We start from the raw sequence: 24,710 nt of genomic DNA, 5'->3' as shown, positions 1-24,710 counted from the left end.
AACACTGTTCATTTAAAATCGTTAACCCCACACTTGACCTGAAGTCCGCTCCTGCTCTGTCTACCAACATACAGGCAGCACTGGTGACCTCAGCATCTTGGAGTAGGGGGTTTGTAGCAGTGGAGGGAGACAGTCTACCTCCCCTCCTCTCCCTGCTCTGGTGCTGGCCTTGGGGGAGAAGGGGAGAGGCTGCAGCCCAGAGGCATTTGTTTCTTGGTAGTATTTACTGCCCTGGCTCATCATTGAACCCAAAGGGACAGACGGGGGCTCCCACATCTTGCCATGGATAAGGAATTCACCCCTAAGCAGCCCCTGTGGTGCGTACGCCCATGTCAGATCCAACCCCATCCTCCTTTTGGACCCTCAGCTGAAGGTGTCTTCTATTCACACATACCTCTTTGCCCTGATCTGCCATGTGCTCTTGGAAAGGATATAGCCTTTGACGTCTCTATGTCCTTCTGTTCCCCCGACTCTGGAGCATGTAAGAATGAGAAACTTACAGCAGGGACACAGTCTGAGTCTCCTTCCCCCGGCAGCCCCCATGTACCATCACTCCCAGTGCTCTCCAGCTCTGGGCTGGTGGCACAGTTGCAGGCAGCAAGCAGATGTCCTACTGCAGAATAACACTGTCCCCTTCCTTAACAAGTGATTCTCTTGGGGCTTCCTCTCCTGACTTCCAGGACAGAAAGCACCCCCTCGCCAGTCCATTTAGGTGAGTGGAAGAAATGGTTCCTTTTCATGTACCACAGTCCTTCAACAGTGACTTTTCTCCCTCCAAGATCTCTTCTATGACCGGAGTGAGGGGTCTGTGTGGGGGACAAGTCATTCTGCGATGCCGCTGCTTGAGCAGCCCTGGAGAGGCCCGAGTGTCCCAATAACAAACAGTTCTCTGAGATGAGAATTTAGATTCCTTCGTGCCTCTTGTTCTCCGCCCTGGGACTTACTCAGTAGGCCATGTCCCCCCTCCCCCATGCTGCTCCCAAGTAACTTGCAACCCTCCTTGACCATCCTCGACCCTCGGCTAAGGTCGTCTTTCTTTCACCTCACAGCCAAATTGCCTGAGAGAGTGCTCCCCATGTCCTGCGTTTCCTTCACTCCTGCACGCTCCTCATCTGTCTCCCCAGTGTTCCACCGAATCAGCTCTTGCTGAGGGCCTTGGGAGTCCCAGGCCCTCAAATCCGGCAGACAAGTTTCTGCCTTCACCCTATTAGACTCTACCGCGCCTATGTGAAATGCCTCTTCCCTGGCCTCAGGTTTTCCTACTCTCCCCCCCAACTTTCTCATTCTGCTTTGTCAGCATTTTACGTCTCCCAGCTTGTCAGTGATGGAGGTCCACAAGACACGCTTCTTTCTCAGGCCTTGCTCTCCTCCCGGCCAGCCTCAGCCATGCCCACGCTCTGCTTCCTGTCTGCTCACTGCTAACTCCCAAGTGAGTGTGTGTGGCCCAGATCTGGGCATGCTGGCTTCACCGGATATCTGCACTTGGATGCTGTATGGACCCTGCCTCGAACTCAGGTCTTCCTCCAGGCTCTGGTTCTTCGGCTTTTCCGGTCTCAGGGACGGCACTATAGTCACCCATGTGCCGGCCCAGGACTGGGAGTCACCCTGACAGTCCTGTCTCCTCCCTGCCAGGTATTTGCACTTTTTCCATCAAATCATTTTCACAACCTACTTTCCATGCCCTGTTTCTCCCCATCCTTACTGCAAGAAAAAAGTTCAAACTATCATCTTTTCCTCCTGGGACGAATGCAACTCTCTTTTGAGTTCCCCTTTCTCTCTCCATCTCCCACACCATAGCTAATAGCTAATTACAGTGTAAACCATTGACTGGGTTCCCACTTCTCTTAGACCCCTAGTCGAATCCTGCATGTGGACTGAAGGGCCTAGCTGGACCAGCCTCTGCCCTCCCCGCCCTGCAGCCTGCCTGGCCTTCGTCCACCTCCCGGCGGGGGCTCTGCACACTGTGATTCCCGGGCTGCGGCTGCCTCCCCGCTTCTCCCTCCGTGCCTGTTAAGCTCACCCTTCGGGGATTTTAATTCAAATGTTGTTCCCTCAAGCAAGGAAGCCTTTCTTGCTTTTCAGACTATTCTGAGCTTCTAGAACATGCTGGGCTTCTCCTTCATAGTTCATAACACAACTCACGTTTTACGTTAACCGTACACTTGCTGATTGTCTGCCTCCGCCAGTCCGTGAAGAGAGGTCCCCAAGGGCTCAGACGCCACGTCTCTGTTGTTGGCTGCTGTAGTCCCAGCTCCTAGCCCATTGCCTTGCTCGAGGCTGCCTTCAAAATTCCTTGAGTGACCTGACCCCAGCGAACTGTTTCTGCAGTGCTGTGAAGTAAAGAGACTGCCAAACAGATGTAGTACTTGCGCCCTTCCTGCGAATGTTCTTTTCCTTCGATTCAGACATTCTCCTCTTCCCTCTGAGGATGGACAGCCACACACCCGCCTCTTCCTCTTTATCCCTTCAGCTGCCCTCCTTCCAGCCTGCCCTTCTCTACCTTCTGCTTGCTCTTTCCCCACACACTTTCTTCTCCTTCAACTTTCTTATTCCCCTTCTTATTCCCAGAACTTTGAGCCTCCTCTCCCCATGTAAATGTAATGGCTGGGCCTGGGAGTCCTGGATGACCACCCCATTCCAACCATCAAGGTAAAGAGGAGGCTTCACAGGACACCGGAAGTGGTGGGAGAGCCCAGGCCTGAAGCTGGCTGGGAAGCTAGAAGGCAGGCACAAACGTTACAGCTTTGTTCAAAGAACAGAATATACCTCAAGGTTTGTCTTCAGTGTGATACTAGTGGATTTCCACCTCACTTTCCCTGTCTCCTGCTTCCTTTCAGTTCCCAGAGGCCCTCCGTCAACAACCATCTTGGCATCCTCAAACAAAGTCAGAAGTGGGGATGACATCAGCGTCCTCTGCACGGTCCTCGGAGAACCTGACGTTGAGGTAGAATTCAGGTGGATCTATCCAGGACAGAAGGTAAGGGCTGTGCCCCGTCCCAGCCAGCTCGCTCAGCTCACAGTTTTGGCCCCCATCCCCACTCCTAAGTGAAGAGACCAGAACTTAAGAAGTGCAAGCAATGTGTGGAACTATGTAGGGGCCTGGGCTGACTGGTTTTCTAAGACATTTCAGTATAGTTACAAGTAGCTTTCTTTTAAAGGAGAGGGAAAAAGAAGTGGGTTCCATTAGGCACTTCAGCATACCCTCTTTCTATGTTATTTTTCTTCATAAGCCTTAAGCAGGGATGAGACCTGAAAGAGAAAGGAGGGGGGGCCTCCCTCTTTCTCCACCCCCAATTCTGGGTCAATTGGAGGCCACTTGGTTTCTAGCTGAGGGCTCTCCCCATACAAACTATGCCCTATGGTGAGGACAGTCACCAAGTGGGTATATAAACCTAGGCCCTGGCAAAAAGGTGCTGTGAGGCCAGAGATTATTTTAAAATAGACTTTCCATAAGAACAACAACCACACATTTAGCCCCTGCGCCTGTTTTGCTATCACCATGGAATAATCCCTTCCTTGCCAGAAGAGATTTAGCCTCCTAAGACATACTCAGCCCCTGAGCCCGAAGTGTATTGGCTACTATGATTGGTGAAAATAACTCTCCCCAGAGAAAAGTAGTTTCCTGGGACTAGGTATGTGTTTTCACAGTGTTGTCACACTTTGAAGACATCAGTAATTTTCAACAGATTTTTTTTTATGAGCAGAAAGTGTATTTATTAATACTGGTAATATTACAGTTATGTTAAACTAACCCAGAACATACTACATTCTTATCACCAAAGTTGGATGAAGCATCTTAAAAGTGACCATCTCACTTTCTAGAAATAGGGAGTTATGTCATCTAGGGCATCCTGTTATCCAGCCTCAGGGTACAACTTTTCTCCCCACTGGAGTCCTTCGGCATATTTGACTATTTCTACTTCTCCCTCCCCCACATCTGAACAATGAGGAGCTCTTATTCATTCACAACTGCCTTTAAAATTCTGTGACTAAGAACTATTGAGCGGGCAATGTGAAGAGGAGAGCAGGGGAAATTTTTATCCATGTTTTTTGCCTAATGCCAGTTCCACATTCTTGGAGTTCCAAAGAATACGTTTTATATTAAGTAGCCACTTACCGAGGAGCAGCAAGAGCGTGCCGAACAGTATAATGTTTATACGGCATAAAAGCTCCCCTGTGCTACGCATACCAAATAGTCGTTTATAAGTATGTAGTTTGCGCTCTGAAAACGCCACGCAACGGTGTTGGGGGAATGGGAGCGGTTTGTAGCGGCTTATGGCTTGAGTTACAGTGCGTGGGGGTGTTATTCAACAGGATGAAAGGCCGGTGACAATTCAAGACACTTGGAGGCTGATCCACAGAGGACGGGGGCACACCACAAGAATCTCCCAGAGCATCATGACAATCGAAGACTTTGAGACCACTGATGTAGGATATTACATTTGCACTGCTCAGAATCTCCAGGGGGAGACGACGGTTGCTACCACGGTTGAGTTTTCCTGACTTGGAAAATGAAGTATAACGAGTTGATGGAGAGTTCATTTGTGTCCATGACCCGCTTTGGGGTTCTCTTGACTAATGTTTTGCCAGAGGCTGATGTCAAGTGCCAAACCCCACCCCCTGCCCTGTGAGTCAGACCCAGACATCCAAACTAAAAGGAAGTCATCCGGTCTAATAATAGAAGTGTTAACTCCTCTGGCAGAGAGCATGTATTTTGATCGCTTACCTATCTACATGCATTTCTACTTTTTATAATTAAAAAAAAGCATTGATATTAACCTTACAGCCTCGTTTCTATTAAATGAGCAAGTTTTTGTAAAAAATACAAAATGAGCTAACTGTTCATTTTTTAGGTTGGTTTGAAGTACATCCACAGGACTTGTTGGCAGCAATGTTTGGTTCACTATCCAAGATTCTATTTGATATCACCACTACGACACATGAGGATCTAAAAATGGAGTAATACAGGGTTCAACTATATCTACAATACAAGCAAAGGTATCAAAAAATTACGTAAACTTGCCTTTTTAAGCTGCTGCACTCAAAAGTACTAGTTCTAGATGAGTCATTCTAGAGTAGGTGTTTTTAAAATTTTAACTTTCAATATAAAATAGATTTCCAGATCAAGGAAGACTCAACTTCATTTAGGCTTTTTTTTTTTTTTTAACCATCTTTAAAAATATTTAGACTTTAGCTGTTCCCATTTTCTTACCTTATCTAGCAGACATTGTTAAAATCAGCCCAAATTTCTCCAATATACATAGCTGGGAATTCAGAGAAGCTTACCCTGTCAATCTAGCTCTGAGAGCCTGATTTCAGCCCGTGACCAGTTTTGTCGTTGCATTGGAAGCTCTTGGGAAACAGCTGAAGAGGAGACAGATGGTCACCTGGGTCTTGAGAAGGGCTAAAAAGTGGGTGACACTTTGGAGGGTGGAGTAGGTCAGAGGTTGAAATTCTTACATGGAATAGTCCAGCATTATTTATTTGATCAAAGTAAAATACACTTTCCATCACTACAAACAGCACAACTACAGTTTACATATCCATATTTTTATGACGTGCCAACATTGTGCATCCTACATGAAAAACATTTGGTTTGAAAAAAAATCTTAAAGTTCTCTGTTTTGTTTCCTATCTACTCTCCTGTTGCCTCCCATGCTCTGAAGATAATTTTTATTAAAGATTGATTTCCCCAGACACCTAAATGCTATGGAGGACAGCAAGGAACAGCACGAGATGTCCCATGTAGGAGATGGACGGCAAACCCAACTTTGGCTAATGGCATTGAAAACGACTCAGAAGGGAAAGCAGAGAGCTATTCCAGGAGGTGGCAGTGAACCTATATTCCCATTTATCAGAAGCAAACATGGAAGGTTACATACATGATAAACTGTCGGAGATTAAAGGCTACAGACACCATCACTAATAAAAACAGCCATGCATCAGGAGGGTCAGTTTGCTATGTAGTGTACACGTAAATGAGGACTCAAATAGCCACCTCTACCATCCCAAATCCATTCTTACACTATAGGAGTTACCTGTATAGCCACGGACATCAGCGACTCAGGTTAGTAAATACTGACGTGCAGGGAGAGGGAGATGAAGCCACAGTTCTTCCTTCTACTTCTCCGCCCAAAGTCTTAGAACGGGGGGAGGTAATAAGTTCTGAAAAGAAACTGAAATGCAGCGTGGAGGGAGTTGTGTATACCGCGTTTTCCACTCATTGACCATTCTGCTACTTTTTCAAGGATCGAAGCATTCCTCAAAGGGCACGCGGAAACTTAGCATTCTCCTCCCCCAACGTTGCACTAAAGCCTGCTTCACTGCCTTCAACGGGCTGCCCCCCACTCCTCAATAAGCGAGGACTCCTACTTTACCTTGTTCTACTAGCTAATGACTTATTCTTCCTTCTCTCTAGGGTTCCCCGAAATTTGTACTAGGAGATCCTGGCCTTGGTTTATTTGGAAAGTAGTTTTGGCACTTTGATGATGCGCTGGCTCTGGAAAAGCGTATTCCTTGTCCCAGAGAAAAGTAGGTAGGAGGTAGAAGGTTTGCTTTTGTGGCTCTGGTAAGAGGTGGGGCAGTGGGGGGTGGGTGGAGAAGAGGAAGGGGGGAAGTGAGGAGAATGGGAGAGCAGATAGTTTCAATCTGTGGGAATAGCTCAGATCAAGGTAAAAATAAGGCAGATGCACTGGTACTGCCCTTTCTCTTTATACAGAGTTTTAGAAAAATTAGGGTTCTCTATTTACGCATAGCCTGAGAAAATAGATTGTAGTATCATGTTAGGTTCACATGGGGACATTAAAAATCTACAGAAAAAATTAGTTTCAAGTGACACTGCCGACAAGTCACTCCAGAAGGATGCAGAGCTGTATAGACGTGGACGAGTCAAAGCTTTTCCTGTCATTACTGCTCCCCACGGTCAAGGGCTGAGCCGAGGTGGTGGCAGAGAATCGTAAGTCAAACGACCATCGTTCCTCCTCCTATGGCTTTTGCAGCAATGCGTACACTGACCATTATTAGTACATACCCAGAGATATGCAGCACTTGACTTTCAACACACAGCAAAGGAGGCAGCGTCAGGCACGTGACACTCCGTGCATCCGTTTCATTCATACATCCCCACGCAGACCAAAACAAAAATCAGAAGGTGTCTGTGGTGAAGAACATTATAAAGGTTATAAATCTTTATCTTAACAGGCCCCTGAGAGTTTTTTCCCCTTATGCTAGGTGAAAAAGGCAACGAACAAGACCCTCTTGTTCTTTAAGTGCTTTGTGCAACAGCGTCTGTGTAGATCCGTTCTGAGATCTGTGGGGAGGAGGCTCCTGGACGGGGTCCAAGCCTGCCTCCCGAGTTCCAGTCTCCAAGGAGCCTCGGGGGTGGCGACTCTGCAGTTCCAGAGGGGTCCTCACACGCCCACTACTGTAGTTCTTGCTCCCATGAGCATGGTTAGGGTCAGTCCCGCAGACCTGTACAAATGCTTTCGGACAGTCTCCCAGCTTCCAGAAAGCGTCATCTGGGTGAAATGCTGGGGCTGGGGAAGGAGCCGGAGTTCCTCGGTGACTGGAAGGGGATGGCGGCGGACGTGGGGGACCTCTTGGGGCTGCACAAGTCCCCGTTGTGCAGTTTCCACAGCAGCTCCTCGTTCTCCATGGACAGTCTCTTGTTGACCTTGGACTCCTTCTCCAGTGACTCCTGCAGAACGGCCTGCTCAGTGGAAAGTTGCCTTAAAGACAAAAAAGCCACAAATCACGTGGATCTGAGTTCGAAGGAACTTGAAAAAATTCTTACTATTTAAAATTTGAGCACCTGAAACAATCCCTTTGGAACAAAAGGGGGTCCTGCCTGGGGCTGCTGGAGAAACACTGGGAGTGTGAGAGTAAGCCCAAGGGAAAGTACCTTTGGGGAGGAGTTCATAGTGGGCTGGGTGACCCTACCACAGCTTTTCTTCATCTCTTATGACTCTCTTACGCTTGGGGAGGTTTCTTACTTGGCCTTATGATGCTCCTTCCCTGAAAGCATGCTCAGGGTCAGTAAGCCACAGACCACAGTGGCCCACGCCGCTGGCTCCAATCCTATTTTCCACATGGAAGTCAGTAACTGTTTTAACCACCCACTTCAGTCCCATTTCACAGTCCACACGGGTGGAGTGTGGTAAGAAAATAACACTTGTCGTTCAAGGAAGGGAGGCGCTCAGGAAAAATAGGACAATTTTTTACCTTGAAATCGCCATGTGCTTGTCCATCCGAGCTTTCAATTCCTCATTCTCCTGCTGGAATCGCTTCAGTTTGTCAACCAACGCAGTGTTGTTGTCCGCCTTGGTGCAAATGAGAACGCCAACACTTATACGCTGTTTTAGAACTGCCCCTGAGAACTGGTGCACCCGGGCAACACCGGGGGCTGCGTGCCTCTTCCAGTGTCAAGGTGGTAAAATGACCACAGCGGCTAGCCCGCACTACAGCTTCCTGTAGTAAATTCTGGAGAAAAAAATCCCCATGTTCAAAGAAAACTCAGAGTAGGCCAACAGTTGACAATTCTTGGCAATGTCTACTATGGCCTTAAACATGGTTTCCAGTTTCTCTGTAGCATTTACCTCGGGGTGGCCATACAAAGCTCCAATTCACCAAGCTTTGTGGGGCACCAATTCAGACAAGGAGCACTCACTATGCAAAGCCTCCCTCCTCAGTTCGGTGGAAGGTACATTTGTTCTCCTGCTGGCCTGCCCAGGCTAAACTTTCAAGGGAAACAAATGGATCAGGGGACAGATTCAAGGCTAAAATCCCAGAAGACATTTAACCACTTAACATAATGAAGAGCTCATTACATCCCATTACTTTCTAAAGGTAAGATTTTATTATCGCTGAGGCGGTGACATCACAGCTCTGTCAGAATTAATTCTAATCCCTGTCTTTGCAGTGTAGGACTAATCCACTCTGATAATGACTCTTGGTTGGGAGTGCTACTGTTAACATTTCCAGAAAGTGCTCGGGATAAGCCAGTCAGGTGGAATAACTTTCCCAAAAATGAGACTGTAAGAAAAAGGGAGCCTTGGAATTCAAGGAATTCCCCACATGAGGTGGGGAAATCTGGAATGAGAGACTGGGCAGGGATTGGCCTGATAGTATCATCTCATCCAATTCCTCCTTTTACAGGAACTAGCCCTCATATTGCCACACAGTTAACTAACCACTGGCAGAGCTAGTTTTCACACCAAACCTTTCGTACTGAGAAAGCCTCCTTGCTTTCTCTGAGTCTTATTTTCCACAAAGGCTCAGAGCTTACAAATACAAGCATACCTCATTTTATTATATGCCACTTCCTTGTGCTTTGCTGGTATTGTGGATTTTTTATTTTTGTTTTTGGTTTTTTTGTTTTTATAAATTGAAGATCTGTGGCAACTGCATGTCAATCGATCAAGTCTATTGGTGCCATTTTTCCAATAGCATTTGTTCTCTTCAAGGTCTTTGACACATTCTGGTCACTCTGGAAATATTTCAAATTTTTTCAATATTATTACATTTGCTATGGTGACCTGTGATTAGTGATTCCAACTCACTGAAAGCTCAGATAGTTAGCACTTCTTAATTAAGGTATATACATTGTTTTTTTGTTTTTTTAGATATGCTATTGCACACTTTACGGACTTTTATAGCACTGGGAAACCAAACAGTGCACTTGACTCACTTTATTGCAATATTGGCATTGTCGTTGTCTGCAAGCAAACCCACAATATTGTTCACTGAGGTATGCCTGTAGATAAAGTAACCATGAGTTTACCTGTTCTGTCAACCCAATGTTAACTAATACCAATGATACCTCTCGGGCATGGCAAGAAACAAAAATATTTATGGGTCAACAAAAATTACAGTGTGTTGGTAATTTTATAGCAGAGCCTGTTCTCCATGTATGTGGTATTTTTAAAAGTTGGGATGCAAGAATGGCTAGGGGGCAACAAATTATTAGCAGGGTGACCGGCATCACCAGTGACTGTGAGATCAGTGGAGTTATCAGGCTTGATGGAACAGGATGACCTTTGGCAGGAACTGCTATCTATACTAGATAGACTGTTAATAAACCATCAGAATTCTTCTTTCCTTCCTTTAAAAGAAAAATCAAAATTGCCTGGCAATTCCAAGTGCCCATATATCCCGATGGGGGCTTAGCCCTTACCTCTCTCCACAGTGAGGTAATGGTGTCTCTAGAAGAAAATGGAACCAAACCAAACGCCAAAACCCAAACAAAAAAGCAAACAAAGAGTGGCCTCCAGGCTCCCTGTTGTCCAGAGCTGGTTTGGGCTTGAACAAGGCACCCGGTCACTCAACAATGAATCACTCATAACCGGGGGACAAGGGACAAGCACAGTGAGGCAGCTGGCACAGTCGAGGGCAAAGTACAGCAATGGCTGGGGTCACTTAAGCTGCCTTGCCAAACCCTGCCTACTTGCAGACTCCTGGCTCCCAGCAGCCTTGTTGCGGGGCTGGGCACACCACTCAGACAAGGACTTCTCAGCAACTTGTCACTGGCTGCCATCAGTGTTCTGTCCTAGAGGCCACAAACTCCACTTCATTCATATTTTTCATAATGTTTGCATTTGTCCAACCAGATTAATTTTATGAGAGCATGCCTCTTCTGTCACATTCTAATTCCCGAGAAAGAGGAAGAATTTAGATAGCAAAGTGAATTGCCCTAATGTGATGCATGTACATATTCAACTGTTTGGGGTGTAAGACCCCAGCTCAGAGTTGGTGATATATTAAAGTACTGATTTTGCTCAGTTCCTATGACGCAGACATTGTTCTACTGGGTAAACTCTGAAAGAAACATACCAGTTTCTCCATTTTCATTAGCTTGATGTCCTGCTGATGGAGTTTCTCGTTCTTGATCTCCAACACGGCTTTCAGGCTTTCTAACTCTTGCTCCAGGTACATGAGCTGAGGGTTCTTCTGGAAGAGACACAGCAGAACACAGCTCTGATTATTTAACACACGTGGTTAAATTAATAGAAGTTGTCTTTGATTACACTCAGAAATCGGGCAAACAAGTAGCAAGAGACTTCTAACTTTCTTAAAGCAGCTTCAGACGCAGAGGCAGAAAAAAGGGTTCTCTAGAACAGTAATTTATCTCAAAGTCTTTGGTTATAAGAATGAAATAAAACATTTCATCTTTGAAAATAAACATTTCACTCATTTATCAGGAACTTAACATGGGAAAACATTGGTCACACCGAGTATTTTCCTGGAAGAGAAAAAAACCATTGCTTACAATACAAAACAACTCTGGCCAGAGACGAGGCCACTGCAAGTCCTTTCCTGGTGTTTGGAGGGAGAAAAGGGAAGAACTGTTCTCTGTCAACAAAGTCAGTAACTGATCAGGAATGAAAAGGCAGTGCATTTATAGAGCTCTCTGGAAAACCACAAAGAGACAATAATGTTCTGCATCTTTGGGATTTTTTTATGATGGGACTATATTGACCTGTGACACCCCACTCCTATATGGCATATAGCACTTGCACTATTAAAATTCTGTGCAAAATAAACACTACATAAGGGAGACATCCTTTTAGAGTACACCACCAGGGTGGAGTCCTGACTCCCTGATTTCTGGAAATCCAAGTGTACTATCCAAAACCTACCAATTAACAGCGCAAGATCTATGGATCAGATGTTTAATGAGGAACTTTCTCAGACAAGCATCAGCGGGGCGATCATCCCAACTATACTTTGGGGCAGTGGTTAATCCTCTGGACCAATCCTTAGGGCAGATCAGGGAATGGGTCCTCGGGATTACTTATGCAAACCCCTCACTCCACTGGAGAGCGTGATTCCACAACGCAGGCGACCCGCTCAAGGAAGGTGCCAGAGCTGGAAAGGGCCAGGGTGGGCGTAACACCCAAGCCTGCAAATCCAGGGCTCTTCCCCAAATTTCATAGGCCTCAAATACTCATATCCTCTGACACAGGATTTGTTATCTTTAGGGGGAAAAAACCCCCATATCTCATTTTTGTTAAAAGGAGATAGTACCATTTACTCTATCCATTTTTAAACTTCGAGCATTCACGGCCCTGTTCCCACCACACCTTTGCCGACTTCTGTCGTTGCAGTTCCAGGAAGCTCTTTACAATCTGTTCCTGGAACCACTTGTAAGGTTTACACCCTGCATCTAAGTCTAGATTTTTTTTTTGAAATTGCTGCTTTGTCTAAGAATCTTCCAGAATAAATAGCTTTGAAGTTTCATTGGCTATGACCTCATCTCATCTAATTGTATTCAAATGTCCAGAGGGCGTCCAAAGACATCCGCAAGAGATTTCACTGAGAGACCCCTGCACAAGCACTTTCCGAGCTGGCAGATTTTAAGTGGCAAAAGAGCTTAGCTTCTGCAGTTCCGTGCACAAATATATGGAAGGAAAATGGTGGTACTGAAGACAGAAACGGAAATTTTTTTCTCAAAAGTAAGGTGGGGGCCAGGTGAGTAAGGATACAAGTTGCAAGAGAAAGTTGAGCTTACGAAATAAATGTGTACTTTTCCAAAGTGAGGATTATCTATATGACATATTGTTCAGACATAAATAGGAATGAAACACACGCACATATTACAATATGCATCAATCCTGGGAACATAAGCTGAGCGAAAGCAGCCAGACACAGAAGGCCACACAGAACATTCCATTTACATGAACTGTCCAGAATCGGCAAATCCATGGAGACAGAATGTAGACTGGTGGTTCCCTAGGGCTGGGGGATTTTTGGGGAGTGGGGAGGAATGGGTACAGGGTTTCTTGTTGGGGTGACAAAATGTTCTGGAAATAGATAACAGTGACCAATGCACAACTTGTGAACCACGGAACTGCACATTTAACAAACGGTGAATGTTGTGGTATGTCAATTATATCTCAATATACCAGTTGGTTTAAAAAAAAAAAGTGTAGTCTTCACGTGAAACCCTGACCCTCGCTGACAGTTTTCTTGTCTTCCTGTAGTTACCAGCTTAGACTACTTCCAAGGTACTGGGCTTCCTCTGTATGTCAGTTCTTGGGATTTCTAAAAAGCCACCAGTAAACAAAGAAGCCAGTTTAAAAATCACTCTGCAACATATGAAAGGATTCCAAACCCGTTATCACGTCTCTAACTACCGAACATGTGGTTGACCCTCACAGACAGCCGAGCAGAAGAGAGCTCAGTAGTGATGGAAAAGCGCACATGACTTACTAAATTTGCTTTCTCTCTTGATATTCTTTTTTGTTCTTCTGATTTCAACTTTTCATTTAAAGCATCATTTTCACTCTTCAGATCACTGATTTGTTTCTAAAACAAACAATGAGATGTGGAGCACAAGTTAACAAGCAGACACCAGAAACAGAGCAAATGTACACAGAAACCTTACCCAAACCACACAAACCTCAGGAATGGGGTCTTTGGGGGGGAGGGTAAGTGAGACTGACCCACCTCCAGCGATTCCTGCTTCTCGTGAAGCATGTCCTCAAGTGATTTCTTTTCCATTTCATGGCTTTTCTTGATTTCTGGAAAGAAGGGATTGGAGGCAATGACATCCCATGAGATCATTGTGTTCTACAGTCGTTAAGGCGTGTAGATCTAAGAGTTGATTACGGACCAGTATGACTATGTTACTTTATATGTGTAAGATGCTTTTATAAGAATTAAGCTATCTGTTCTCAAATTAGCCCCATGAGGGGCATAGGGCAGATATTTCCATTTTATGATGGAGAGCACAGAGGCTCCCAGAGGCCAGAGGGAACAGAGCACCCTCCTCAGGGGAGGGCGCCTCCAACACTGGCCTTCACCCCCCTGCTCTGGAGTTCCTGTGTGCTCTTCCATTTGCTCTTTATGAACCAAACAGAAGTCTAAAATTAAACCCAATTCTAGCAGGAAGGAAGAACCACAATGTTTACTAAATATCTACTCTTGGCCAGTCACTTTTCCACGTTATCATCTCTGACTTCACACAACTCTCTTTTTCTGATGAGAAAGGCCTTTGCCAAAGGTGAGCCCGCCAGTTCAGAGGCTCCTCTGTGGGGTGCACGGGGCTAAGTGTAACAACTTCCGCTACCCTTTGTGCTCTTAAAGCAATGGCTCCTTCTTTTCCTTCTACTTCAGCCTTTCCAATCATGATAAAATAATTTAGAAAATATTCTTTGTTGACACAAGTGCCATCACCATTTCACGGCACTGTTGGTGTGCAAGAGTGTTGGCGAGCAAGTGTTGCTTGCACGGATCCTTTACTGTGGCCAGGATATAAACTAACACTTTTTTTTTTAATTTTTTTTATTATATTATGTTAGTCACCATACAGTACCTCCCTGGTTTCTGATGTAAAGTTCCATGATTCATTAGTTGCGTATAACACCCAGTGCACCATGCAATACGTGCCCTCCTTAGTACCCATCACCAGCCTATCCCATTCCCCCTTAACTACCCAGGACTTCAGGCGGTAAAGAACAACTACTACCAAAAAGGCCTTTGGGTTCTTTAAAAGTTCATCCTATTTCTTAAAAGGCTGGCATTTGTGATGAACTATTATTTGCATCCGAAGGGGAAAAGGGCATCTGTTAACAATGAACAATGCAAAAAGAGAGCAAAAACACTCCAAACTGAATACCACAGGGTACTCTCTGGAAGGGAAAGTTATGAATCATTTCCTTTTTAAAACATATCACGCTGTTCCAGTAGATCTGCTTCTATTAAAAAAAAAAAAAAAGCATTCTTGCCTGAAAGGGAGGTTTCATAGGCCTTCTTTAGCAATTCGATTTTCTCTGAGTGGCTAGCTTCGATTTCTAATTTAGAGGTTTCATGGGCAGCATTTAAGTTGTCAAACTAGAAGGAAAAAAAAAACAAACAAAAAATTAAGTCTTGAGTAATAAGCAGCAGTATTAGAGACTTGACACATATGCGTGCGTTCAAGTTAAAGGGCTGCCCAACACATGGCAAGAACAGTCCAACCTGGATCTGCCCCTCCCAATTCTCCACTCTGTTCCCCTTCAGGAACACCAACACACAGGCTCTCCAGGGTTCACCGATGCAAACGGCCAAGCTCATCATAAGGTTGACATTATGTCTCATGGTGATAGGACCACGTACGATCCATGCCTGTCATATTGGTCTTTATATCCTCAGCCCCTAGCTTGTGCCCGGTATATAATAGGTACTCAGTAAATACTTACTAAATGGAGAACTGATTTTAAAAGGAAGCAAGAAAATTAAAGAGAAACTTATGATACATTATTACATGAAAAATATGGATTATTCAGTGTCATTTTAGAAGAAATGCAAACCAATCGTTTAGCGGTATAACATCGAAATGCTCACCGAGGGATTACTTCCAGGTAGTATGATAAAGGTTTTTTTTACCCCCTTCCCCTCATCAATATTGCTTTAATGATAAGAAAAAAATTAATTGAAAACCCCCTTTTCACTTATTTAAATGAAGAGAGGTTCAAAGGAAGGTCTTCATCAATTAGAATTTAAACAAATGGCCACAACCAGGAACAGGCTCAGGTTCCGAAGGCACACACCTGCTCTTGCAGTTGAGTTTTATACTTCTCTGCTTCTTCAATATAAATATTCTGGAACTTTTCACACTCCCCGGTGTAAAATTCTTTAAGCCGATTCTCTAGCTCTGAGAGATCAGTCTGGTGCTGCTGGTTTAGCTTCTGGACAAATCCTTCATAAGCTATCTGCAACTCATTCCTGGCTTTTTCTAATTTCTCACAGGTAGATGAAGCGGTGACTGAAAAAGAGATGAAAAAGACATTTCATCTGCTAAATGTCCTAAATTCATCACATTCACGCATGGCTGCGATGACTCTGGAAACATTAACACAGTACTCTCAGAGTACTTCGTTCTCTCTTGACCAGATTTTCAAATGTAATGGTAGAAACGTGAACAATAAATAAGAACAAGAGGAAATGGTCGCTGGCAGCAAAATAAAACCCCCCAAACCAAAAAGGAAGGAAGGAAGGAAGGAAGGAAGGAAGGAAGGAAGGAAGGAAGGAAATGAAAAAAACCAAAACAAACAAAAAAAAACAAAACTCACACAACCATCTAGCAAGAAGTAACAGTAGTACTTGAGAAAAACGGGGGTTTCCAAGGGAGGGTCACCCTTTTGTGTGTTGACCAATCAGTGCAGAGGCCATAAGGAGAGGAGGCTCTGATTGGCCGAAACGTCTCTAAGGATGGCCAGCCAGTAGGGAGAAGCTAAGACACAGAGGGAACAGGGAAGATCAGAGAGAAGAAATAAATGGATTTTAAGCTTCTACCTAATTGGAGCTGATTTCAAAAATACAGTAATAAGAACAAAGTATGAGAATATGTTGAACACAAATCACCAGCGCATACCAACTTCAGAAAAAACATTTTAAAAGCTACAACATAAATATATCAAAAGGTTACTATTTTTGAAGGCAAAGTAATCTGGAAAGCATAATTTAAAATCGGAGCATCTTACTCTTTACCTCGACTACTGAAAACACATAATGATTAACAATACATTGCAGAATTTGCACATAAATATATATCCACCCACAGCATAATAAATCCTGGAAGATGTCCACCGTTTCTCAGGAAGCTTGACTTTTGACTTTTCCAGGCTTCCTTCCCCGACATTCAATACAGGTGAAATTAGTGTACTAATTATTCACCAAAGGTGAAAAAAAAAAATGATTGAAGTAGGCAAATGTTAGGGGTGCCTGGGTGGCTCAGTCGGTTAAGCACCTACTTTGGGCTCAGGTCATGATCTCAGGGTCTTAGGATAGAGCCCCGCATCTGGCTCCCTGCTCAGCTGGGAGTCTGCTTCTCCCTTGCCCTCTGCACCAACTCCCCTGCCCCGCTCCCAGCCCCCTCCCCCACTAGTGCAGGCTTGTACTCTCTCAAATAAATACAATCTTTGAAAAAAAAAATTTAAAAAGGCAAATGTTAGTCAAGTACACACATTAGCTTCCATAACCTTCCCACATACACAAACAAAATGATGGCCCCACAAGCTTCCCTGTACGAATTCCACATTAGAACTCTATATGAAAGCAGCCAACAGAAAAATATTTTATAAGCAGTGAAGACATCAAACAACTTTCTAGTCAGAGCAATCTCGGTTTCATATAGTCTTTTCACTTAATTCCATTAGAATTTCAAATATCAGGAAAAAAATAGTACAATGCCAGCCCATCTGAATGCTCCTATCAGAGACACAAATGTCTAAGTGAACCAAAAGCTAGAGGATCTTCTACATAAAGTTAACAGTATGCTATATCTGCCGAATTTTAACACATTTGTTTCTAAGGAAATAACCGTCGGTTTGAATGTATATCTATGGTACATCAGACTTCAAAATCAAGTAGGATATATGGAAATCCTCTCACATTAGCCACTGGACAGGGTGTTTCCTGTTTAAAAAGAAAACAAAATAAAATAAAAATAAAGAAGAGGTGCCTGGGTGGCTCAGTCAGTTAAGCGTCTGCCTTCTGCTCAGGTCATGATCTCAGGGTCCTAGGATCAAGCCCCGCATCAGGCTCCCTAATGAGCAGGGAGTCTGCTTCTCCCTTTCCCTCTGCTCCTCCCCCTCCCCCTGCTCTTGCTCCCTCTCTAACAAATAAAATCTTTAAAAAAAAGAAAACAAAACAAAACAAAGCTTAAAAGTGTTTCAGTTTTGTTGGCCACTGTGAGCGACGTGAAGGGAAGGCAGAGGGAAGGGAAAAATGGGTCAGACCGGGGAGGGAGGATTTACTGCCTGCTGTTTGTCCAACAACCCAAAGCGCAGGCCCAGCCCCAGGCGGTGACATCAGCCGCAGCTGTGCACAGACCTTTGCTCTGCTACGGCCTGCTGTGCTGTGTGCACAACAGCTGGGCTGAAATCACCCCTCACACAAACAGCTTTACTTTGAATTAACTGGCCTGGGCTCCTGAAGGAACATTTTCATTTGGCATAAAGACTCATGAAGTACTTGTTTAAAGGACATCCATGTAAACACTGTCTCAAGGGTTCTGAGTGCTCCTCTCTGCCAGACGCACACTGTTGGGGGGCGGGGTGATGGATGTGACCCCTGTGGCTTTAGTCATGGACTTGCCCTTGTGCTTATGACAGTTGAGGGGTGATTTCTAATGCCACCTGAGCTTGCTCTTACTCCTTGGGCTCAGCCTTGTCTCCTCCTTTCTTACTCCCCAGAATTCCGCTCACTTTCAGGCAATTCATCAGGCACCCAACAAATGCTTAAAACAAAACAGGAGATCTTGCAGGATTTTGAGTAAGTAAGCAAGGAGTTTTCACAGTATTAGGTGATACAGTTTTCAAGGAGTTATTGCACAAATACAAAATTCATAGAGTACAAAGTAATCTTTTTGTCCTGATGTTTTAATCTGTTCTATTAGACCATTGTTAGAAGCCCGTCTGAGTGAAGGGTGCCAAGAGACCACTGCCTACAGAAGAGCCAAGGAACTGTAACTTTTGTACACACACTGGTAAATTGCAAAAGCTATCTCTAGCAGTCCACCTTAGAATGAGAAAGAGAGTTTTCAGAATTAGGAAAGAAAGAAACCAACTCAGTTACCAGATCATCCCTAAAGCAGAAGGCCATGGGACAGAAGCTGACGTGTTCACCCTGGGACAAATCATGTCTGCAGAGAGTTCTAGGCCAACGACAGAACAGGAACCACATATCTAAGCACACATAACCAAGCAAGGAAAAACTATCTCAGAAAAAGTGGTGAGATGCTCAACATTTTCCCTTTTCATATAATTATTTGGATGACCTCTAGCAAAGGCCCAATGTCACAGTCAGTTATAACCTCTGAAAAACAGAACTGGATTCCTCTTGGGTCCTTTAGCCATTATCCCCAAGGAGCAGAACAGCCATTACCTAATTAGGCCTTTGCTAAGAGGGGGAAGGGTTAGACTTGTAGTCTCTCCATCTCGTAGAGACCCATTTCCCTTTGTAGATTGGTAAATGCATGGTTTACAGAGAAAAACATTACACAACCATGGCCCTACCGTTGTAATAGTCTTTAACGATACAGAGCTTTCTTTTGTATCTGAGTAGCATGCTTCATCATGAGACAACCCAAAATATTTTAATCCTCAGGAACATAAATAAATGACCTAATAGAATACAGCTAGAATAATTAGGTTCAATTCTCAGTCACACCAGTTACCGGCCACGTGATTTGAGCAAATTACTTAAGTTTTCTAAGCCTTCGTTTCCTCGTTTTTTAAATGGAGAGAATATTAGCACCTTCCCTGCAGGATTAAACACAATAATACATGTGAAGCACCGGACCCAGTGCCTGACCAGAGTCAGTTCGCAGTAAAGCGTTGCTGTTACGAGTATTCCTGGCCTTGCAAAAGTCCACCAGTTCAAATGTGTTTGAAGAGTCCTCAAAGGCATGCTTGGGGTTCCATGACTGAATGTGACTGTTAAAAAGCAGCCTTGCTTGTCTAGTATTCAAACATAAATACACACACACACACACACACATGCTAGGGCACTATAGTACCTACCCACCTCCAACCTTCACTTCCTACTCCTATTGCTCTTAACATTGGGTACAACAGAACGTTCCCAACTTCTAGATGATTTTATCTAAAATAGACATAAAATATAAAAAAGGAAAAAAGGAAGAGGTAAGGTCACATGGAAATCATATAAATTTTCATGATGCCATAAGAGATTGTGACAGGAAGGAAAGGTAAATAGGAAAGTAAAAGGACTCCATTCCCCCACTGTACAGACACACTGTCTCTAGGTGCTTCTGGTAGGTGTGCTATGGGTGCCAACCCTTCCTCAAGCGGCTATGAGGAAGATGAGAGATGCCTGTGTCCAATGTTTCTTGCCTGCTTTGGGTCCCTCTCTCTTTCTGGCCACCTGGGAAGTCAGTCACCTGCTTTTAGTGCTGGACACCTTCAGTCCTTTCTCTCAGCTGGACCACTTTCTTACACCATGTACAAAAATAAATTCAAAATGGATGAAAGACCTAAATGTGAGATAGGAAACCATCAAAATCCTAGAAAAGAACACAGGCAGAAACCGCTTTGTCCTTGGACATACAACATCTTACTAGACATGTCAGCAGAGGCAAGAGAAACAAAAGCAGAAATGAACTATTGGGACTTCGTCAAGATAAAAAGCTTCTGCACAGCAAAGGAAACAGTCCACAAAGCTAAAAGGCAGCCTACAGAATGAAAGAAAATATTTGCAAATGACACATCTATCCAAAATCTATAAAGAACTTATACAACTCAACACCCAAAAACCAAATAATCCAGTTTAGAAATGGGAAGACATGAATTCATTTTCCAAAGAAGACATCCAGATGGCCAACGGACACATGAAAAGATGCTCAACATCAGTCATCATCAGGGAAATACAAATCAAAACCACAACGAGATACCACCTCACACCTGTCAAAGGTCTAAATTAACAACACACGAAACAACAGATGTTGGCGAGGATGAGGAGAAAGGGGAACCCTCTTACTCTGTTGGTGGGAATGCAAACTGGTGCAGCCACTCTAGAAAACAGTATGGAGGTTCCTCAAAAAGTTAAAAATAGAGCTACCCTATGACCCAGCAATTGCACTGCTAGGTATTTACCCAAAGGTACAGAGATACAGATTCGAAGGGGTACATGTACCCTGATGTTTATAGCAGCATTATCAACAACAGCCAAATTATGGAAAGGGCCCAAATGTCCATCAACTGGTGAATGGATAAAAGAAGTAGTGTGTATACACACACACACACACACACACACACACACACACAGAGGAATATTACTCACCTATCAAAAAAATGAAATCTTTCCATTTGCAACAATGTGGATGGAACTAGAGGGTATTATGCTAAGTGAAATAAGTCAGCCAGAGAAAGACAAATACCATGGTTTCACTCACACATGGGATTTAAGAAACAAAACAGATGAACATAGGGGAAGGGGGAAAAAAAGAGCAAGAGACAAACCATAAGAGACTCTTAACTATGGAGAACAATCTGAGGGTTGATGGAGGGAGGTGCGTGGGGGATGGGCTAGATGGGTGATGGGGATTAAAGACAGCACTTGTAATGAGCACTGGGTGTTATATGTAAGTGATAAATCACTCAATTCTACTCCTGAAACCAATATTACACTATATGTTAACTAATTAGAATTTAAATAAAAATTTGAAAAGAAAAAAAAGCACATACTTCTCAGGGAAGTATACTTGCTTTAAAAAAAATTTCAATTGTGGAATAATTTTAGATTTATAGAAACTGTACAGAGTACACAGAGTTCCTATACACTCTTCACGTAGCTGCCCCAAATGTCAATATTTTACATTATCATGAGACATTTGTCACAATTAAGGTTTAAATAGTGGAACAATACTAGTAACTGTACTATAGACTTCATTTGGATTTCACCAGTTTTCCCACTAATGCTTTTTTAAGAAAAAATTTTAGATTAATTCTAGATCTTCAGAAAAGCTGCAAAGAGAGAATAGTTTTCAGATACCTCTCACCCATCTTCCCCTAACATTAACATTGCACATTACCAAGGGACATTGTCGAAACTAAGAAACCAACACTGGTACAGTATTACGAACTCAACTCCAAACTTTGTCCCTTATTTCTGTTCCAGGACCCCATCCAAGATACCACACTGCATTTACTTGTCACGTTTCCTGAATCCTCTCTGGTCTGCGAGTAGGTCTTCCCTCCCCCGTCCCCTGCCCATAATCGTGACAGTTTTGGAGTCAGGTATTTTTAGAATGTGCCTCAATTTCGGCTTGTCGTGTTTTCTCTGCATAGCCCACTGACCCAGCAATTCCACTAGTAAGAATTTATCTCACAGATATATTCCCACATATATAAAATGAAGGACATTTGAGGTTTTCCACTGGAGCATTTCCGTAACAGCAAAACATCAGAAACAACCTAATGTCCACTAGAAAGGGACTGGTTAAATGAATTGTGGTGTATCAAAACAATGGAATGCTTTAAAAAAAAATAAGACAATTTAATAGCTATTTAAAAAGACTGATACAATTCTTTATGTATTGAACTTTAAGAATTGTTAAGTGGAAAAAAAAACAAGGTGCAGAAATGCGTGTATAATACGCTCCCAACTGTGTATAAAAGTAAAGGGGAAACAAATATATATCTTATCTTACTTCTCCTGTACCCCAGCCCCAGAACCATGAATGGGAACACTATCTTTTACCATAGTAGCATAATTACTTCATAATATTACTCTTATTCTACCAAGGGATATCCGCTCATGACACACTCCCAAGGTGAATGACTACGTAGGTTACTCTCTTAAACCAGGGTTTCGTCTGTTTAAAATGGGAGATAGCGATATAGATGAATAAAGTCATCAATATGCCAATTTTAAGAAGTAAATCGCTACGTGGTGGAGGGGCCGGTAGCCTACAAACCAAAGGGCAGGGACCTAGGCTCTCCAACCACGGGAAATTCCAACTTTCCGCCTATCAGTTTCCTGGTGAGCGAGGCAGGAACAAATACCACCTGTTCTGCTCACCTTAGTGTTTGGTGAGGATTTTGTAGAGCAAGTTTTCACAAACTACCTGTGTAATGATCAGCGACTCCTAAGAGCTCCAGTTCTTGTCCTTTCCAAAAGGTACTACTGTTTCACATGACCAAGAAATCTGGCAGTCATACGGCAGACAATGGTCGTCTTCTAAATTTCAAAATGAGCTACAGATGGCTTTCTGGTTGCTCTTGGGAATTATATGAATCAACATGAACTGATTTCAAAAGCCTCTCGCGAATCATGACTTATTAGGAATTTGCTTTTACAAAATGCCTGTGCTCTCAATTCTCCCATAACTCCGACCAGCTTACTTTTAAAATTCAGTTCGTACTTCAACAAAGTGCTCTCGCACCCATGATTTCATGTAATAGCATTCTGAGTTAATAAAAGAGATATTATCTTAAGTCTCCTTTTACTGGCAAGGGAACTGAAGGGGCAGAATTGGGTCCAGGACGCCAATCTGCTGAACGTTTTCAATGCAGATTCCACAGCTCAGGGCACAGAACTTCATCTGCATGGCTCTCTTCTCAACTTGAGATGCTAAGAGATAATTTAAACCATGCACGCAATGGATGTCTGAGAGTATTAAGGCTTTGTTCTCTTATGGAAGCTAAAAAGACTGCAAGATAAGATAAGGCAGGTTAAAAAAAAAAAAAGATCTTTTTTTATCCCCCCACACTGATGAGTTCTGACAGAATCTTACTTGAATGGTGACTAACATAACATAATAAAAAATTATTATTTAAAAAAAATTTTATTTGAATGGGGGAAAATGCTCTGACCCAGCCAGCCAGTCTGGGTACAGAGGTGCCAGCTGGGCCTCCACGGAGCTCCTGGACTCTCCCTGCCAATACAAGTCTTTGAAAAGGCTTTGCTGTTTTTCAACTTACTCACTGGCCAACGACATGCTGCAAAACAGATGCTCTCATAATCACAACAGCAACATTCCATGGACTACTGAAAACATTCAGGCATGAAAGTGGCTCAGAGATGCGAGCCTGGCTGAGGAACCGACATAATGTTCTAAGCTTCAGGCCTGAGAAAAATCGGTTAGGACTTCAAAGAAATCACACTGAAATCAAAACAGTAAATTTAATGCTCATCTGAAAGCCGATGTACAAGGAACGGCCTCAGCTCAGTTGGTGCTGTTTGGCATTACTGTTTACTCTGTGACTGTGCTTATTTGATTCATATATACTTTGAATAAAAGAATCAACTTTCTGGACAGCAAGTGCAGTGTCAAAATATACTCCACGGAGCACCCACGGGATAAGCACCTGCACGGTCATCAGAAGTGGGTTGCTGGGCTCCGTTCCCAAGCCACCTGAGTCAGAACTGTGAATCAGCACTCTAACCTGGTCTATTTCATGACACAGCGAAGTCCGAGAACCACCATTCATTCTGGACAAATGACATTCGTCAAAACAGAACCGATCAAAACTGGACAAGGACAAGTTAGGACAAGGAACAGAACAAGAGGACTCCACAGGCTTTCAAAACAGATACCCCTGGTAATACTGTGTATCTGTACAGGTGACAGAACGGGACCTTTTTTTTTTTTTTTAAAGATTTTATTTATTTATTCGACAGAGATAGAGACAGCCAGCGAGAGAGGGAACACAAGCAGGGGGAGTGGGAGAGGAAGAAGCAGGCTCACAGCAGAGGAGCCTGATGTGGGGCTCGATCCCATAACGCCGGGATCACACCCTGAGCCGAAGGCAGAGGCTTAACCGCTATGCCACCCAGGCGCCCCAGAACGGGACCTTTTATTTAAAGACACAGCCATGGACTTTCCCCGGGGATGGGGGAAAATGGGCTAAGTCTGAGGTGGTATCTAAACGATCCTTGATCAACTCAGTGAGAGAAGGACTTCTCTGTTGGTATACAGTTGGTTTTCATTATATTAACGGTTTTTTTCATTAAAAGCCCACTTCAAATTCTGCAACTCCAAAGTGACTTAACTGTAAAGAGTTTTAAAATTACTTTAAACACACAGCCTGTTAAGTCACAACTGTAGACAAAACTAATAAAAGAATTAACACACTCCACGAGGTGTGCGGGAGCCTCAAGTTCATAGACACCAGTCAAGTGTTGATGAGACAATTTATACACCGCCTCTGGCAGAGCCAAGTCACTTTTCCCTAACTGATAATAACAAGTCCTATTTTAATCTGACA

The 24,710-nt window shown here is 43.7% G+C and overlaps 2 protein-coding genes across 4 annotated transcripts in view; one reads left to right on the top strand and one right to left on the bottom strand.

Annotated features, from left to right (window-relative positions):
- The window catches only part of PDGFRL (platelet derived growth factor receptor like), a 59,095-nt gene extending 54,312 nt beyond the window's left edge, over window positions 1–4,783 (top strand). The window contains exons 5-6 of the mRNA XM_008710897.2: window positions 2,838–2,977; window positions 4,315–4,783. Of these exons, the coding sequence (XP_008709119.2) occupies window positions 2,838–2,977; window positions 4,315–4,503 (329 nt within the window). The 3' untranslated portion in view covers window positions 4,504–4,783. The remainder of the gene's footprint in view (window positions 1–2,837; window positions 2,978–4,314) is intronic.
- A 678-nt stretch (window positions 4,784–5,461) lies between these two features.
- The window catches only part of MTUS1 (microtubule associated scaffold protein 1), a 187,995-nt gene continuing 168,746 nt past the window's right edge, over window positions 5,462–24,710 (bottom strand). For all 3 annotated transcript variants that reach the window (XM_040643308.1, XM_008710900.2, XM_040643309.1), the window contains 7 exons: window positions 15,528–15,742; window positions 14,724–14,829; window positions 13,444–13,517; window positions 13,207–13,302; window positions 10,828–10,944; window positions 8,221–8,318; window positions 5,462–7,727 (listed from right to left, as the gene is read on the bottom strand). In XM_040643308.1, coding sequence (XP_040499242.1) covers window positions 7,514–7,727; window positions 8,221–8,318; window positions 10,828–10,944; window positions 13,207–13,302; window positions 13,444–13,517; window positions 14,724–14,829; window positions 15,528–15,742 — 920 coding nt within the window. In that variant the 3' untranslated portion in view covers window positions 5,462–7,513. The remainder of the gene's footprint in view (window positions 7,728–8,220; window positions 8,319–10,827; window positions 10,945–13,206; window positions 13,303–13,443; window positions 13,518–14,723; window positions 14,830–15,527; window positions 15,743–24,710) is intronic.

The sequence above is a fragment of the Ursus maritimus genome, unplaced genomic scaffold, assembly GCF_017311325.1.
Source record: "Ursus maritimus isolate PB19 unplaced genomic scaffold, ASM1731132v1 scaffold_28, whole genome shotgun sequence".
NCBI lineage: Eukaryota > Metazoa > Chordata > Mammalia > Carnivora > Ursidae > Ursus > Ursus maritimus.
The sequence above is the reverse complement of the archived record's forward strand: the minus strand, read 5'-3'. Positions and strand labels throughout refer to the sequence as shown.